The sequence below is a fragment of the Condylura cristata genome, unplaced genomic scaffold (genome assembly GCF_000260355.1).
Source record: "Condylura cristata isolate star-nosed mole 26May11 unplaced genomic scaffold, ConCri1.0 scaffold00033, whole genome shotgun sequence".
Classification (NCBI taxonomy): domain Eukaryota; kingdom Metazoa; phylum Chordata; class Mammalia; order Eulipotyphla; family Talpidae; genus Condylura; species Condylura cristata.
Window position 1 is genome coordinate 16422130 of NW_004567134.1, and position 2715 is coordinate 16424844.

General features: G+C 65.0%; 1 protein-coding gene across 1 annotated transcript in view; it reads right to left on the minus strand.

The window, feature by feature from the left end:
• CRELD1 (cysteine-rich with EGF-like domains 1) overlaps positions 1 to 2715 on the minus strand; it is an 8021-nt gene that overhangs the window by 2888 nt on the left and 2418 nt on the right. Inside the window, exons 3-7 of the mRNA XM_004692383.2 lie at positions 2018 to 2128; positions 1691 to 1782; positions 1064 to 1240; positions 886 to 981; positions 4 to 103 (exon numbers count right to left, since the gene is read on the minus strand). Of these exons, the coding sequence (XP_004692440.1) occupies positions 4 to 103; positions 886 to 981; positions 1064 to 1240; positions 1691 to 1782; positions 2018 to 2128 (576 nt within the window). The remainder of the gene's footprint in view (positions 1 to 3; positions 104 to 885; positions 982 to 1063; positions 1241 to 1690; positions 1783 to 2017; positions 2129 to 2715) is intronic.

A 2715-nucleotide genomic window follows, 5' to 3' on the forward strand; every position in this document is an offset into this window, starting at 1 on the left:
CCCCGGAGTGGACACTCACCGCGGCACTCATAGGAGCCCTCCGTGTTCACACAGAACTGGTCGGCTCCACAGCTGGCTCGCTCGGTGCCACACTCGTCGATGTCTGCGGGACCGACAGGGTGGGGACTTCAACCCCAAGCTCACTCACAGCCGCCGAGGCCAGGCTGTGGGTGACGGACCGGTCTGGGCGCCAGCAGCGTGGCTGAGACCGCAGGTGACCCACCAGCCACGTAGCGGCGCGGCCACTCAGCCACCGGCAGGCCCTGGCGGCATCCTGGCCGGCAGGGTGAGGTCTGCCCTGAGCTGGGCCTCCAGACGAGCTGAGCTGGGAGCCGCGCGCACGCTCATCCCCCTCGCTCCCGCCGTCGGGTCCCAACACGATGTCGGCGACCCGGCCTCAACCACAAGGACAGGCCAAGGGGGGGCCGCAGTCAGACTGCGGAACGTGGGCTTCAGAGCGCCTCGCGCGCAGGACCGCCCTGCCGGCCTGGCCACTCGCTTCCAGGCTGGTCTGACAAAAATACGCCTCTCTGTTCTCGGGGACGCTGTTGCCGGGGGTCTTTTTGTGGCATCTGGAGAAGCGGCAGGGCAGAGACCAAGCCAAGTTTCCAACCGGGTCTCCTGTCCCAGTTCAGTGTCCTCCTCCCCTGGCCCGCGCTTCAGTCCGGGCTGCCTAAGTGACTCCGCCGCCAAGAAGCCCCTCCTGACGGCTCACCAGCTCCGAGCAGACCAGGCCCTCACTACACAGGTCAGTGAGCGCCAGTCCCTCCGGGCGGAGTCTCCAAGGTGGAGACTGGCGTTCTGGCCCCAGGAGAAGCGTGCTGAGGAGAGGCCCAGCCCAGCCCAGCCCTGCCCTCCCCCCAGGCGCGGGCCGGGCCCACTCACCCACACACTTGAGGTGATGCAGCGCCCAGCCCTTCTTGCACTGAGAACAGTGTGACTCCTCGGGTCCTGAGCAGCGGGCGCAGGGGCCGAAGCAAGCTGGCAGAAGGCGGGCAGGGTGAGGATGGGCAGGCAGGGCCCCACCTGGCCCTGCCCCACGCCGCACCTGCCCGCTACCTACCCGAACATACCAGGTGGCTGGCGTTGCGCTCCGCCTCGAAGTAGCCGAGGCCGCACTGGCCACAGGCTTCACCCCCGTAGCCGGCCTGGCAGACGCAGCGCCCGCTGCCCCCTCGAGTCCCGTCCCCTTCACACCGCCCGTAGCCGCCGCAAGGCTTCTCTGCGCCCCCCGGACAGGCTGTGGGCAGACACCGAACCAGGGCGCTGAGAGAAACAGTCCTGGATACACAGAGTATTTTCCCCCAGGTCACTGGACATTTTACGGAGGAAACTTTAATTTCACGGCAACACAAATATTTTGTCATAAAATTGTATTTATTTAACCGATACCCTATTGTGCAACTTTTAGATTGTGCAAGAACCAGATTAATTACCAGCCTTTTCTAAAGGCTGAAGGGATCATTGTGTTGCAGGCTCTATCTGCAGCTTCCAGGGAGATTTTTCTTAAAGGGGGCGACCGCCGGGGCTTTGGGGCGGCACCAGCCCCTCCCTAGGGACCTCGTTCAAGGGCCGGGCTGGCGTGACGAGCACAGGGACACAGCAGCTCTGTGGCTGAAGTCACCGGGCAGGGCCGGGAGCGGACCCCGGCCTCGGCCGCCCTCCCACCCAGCGAGCTCGAGGCACTCACGTAAGCAGGAGGGCCCGAAGGTGCCTGCGGGGCAGCAGAGCTTCAGGGAGTCTGAGCAGAGCCACTGGGAGAGGTCCGGGGCGGCCTGCTGCCTGCGGGGGCGGGGACCTCAGACCGGTGGCGGGCGCAGGCCCCCGCCCCCCACCCCCCCACCCCGCGCAGAATCACGCTCCTGGGCCTGAGACCCACCAAAGCCCCTGGCCGTCCCCCTCGGGGTAGAGGGGCACCCAGAGCTGGGGCGAGTGCTCGGGACCCCGCAGGTCCGAGGGGCTCTGGGTTGGAGGCCCCCCCCGGAAAGTGGCCCGCCCGCCTGGCCACACCGCTCACCCGTGAAACCACCAGCTCTCCAGCAGCTCCTCGCTCAGCTCCAGCAGGCGGTGGCACTCGAAGTCCGACTTGCTGCACACCGTCTCCAGCACCTCCACCAGGCGGGTCTCACTGGCCAATCAGAGGTGGTGGGCAGGCGCCTGGCCGCCCCCACCTCCCAGGGCCTCCTCACACCCCCTCCTTGTGCCACGGCCATGGGAAAGGCGGTGGACTGGTCTGGGGGTTTGGACGGACGGTGGTCTGAATCTAGGTGTGTGGCCTGGGGCAAGCGACTGAACCGATCTCGAACGTCTGCTCCCTCATCTGGAAACCGGGGGCAACACGGCCCTGCCTGCTCACCGTAAGCCGCCTCTGTCCCACCCACGCAAGGTGTAACACCCTCACTGGTCAGACAGGACGTAAATACGGCAAGTGTTGGTGAGGAGGTGGAAAACTGGGAGCCCCGACCCCACGTGCACACACTGTGGTGGGAACATAAAACGCAGCAGCCACTGTGGAGAAGTTGGCAGTTCCTCAAAACTTTAGATTTGGAATCACCAAATGATCAGTAATTCCACTTCTGGGTGTATGCCCAAAGGACAGAGACCGGCAGTCAAACAAAACCTCGCTCACCAAAGGCCAAGGAACGCTACACGGCCATCAAAAGGTGGGGACCACCTCAGCGTCCCACAGCTGGGGAGTGAACAGACAGACCTCAC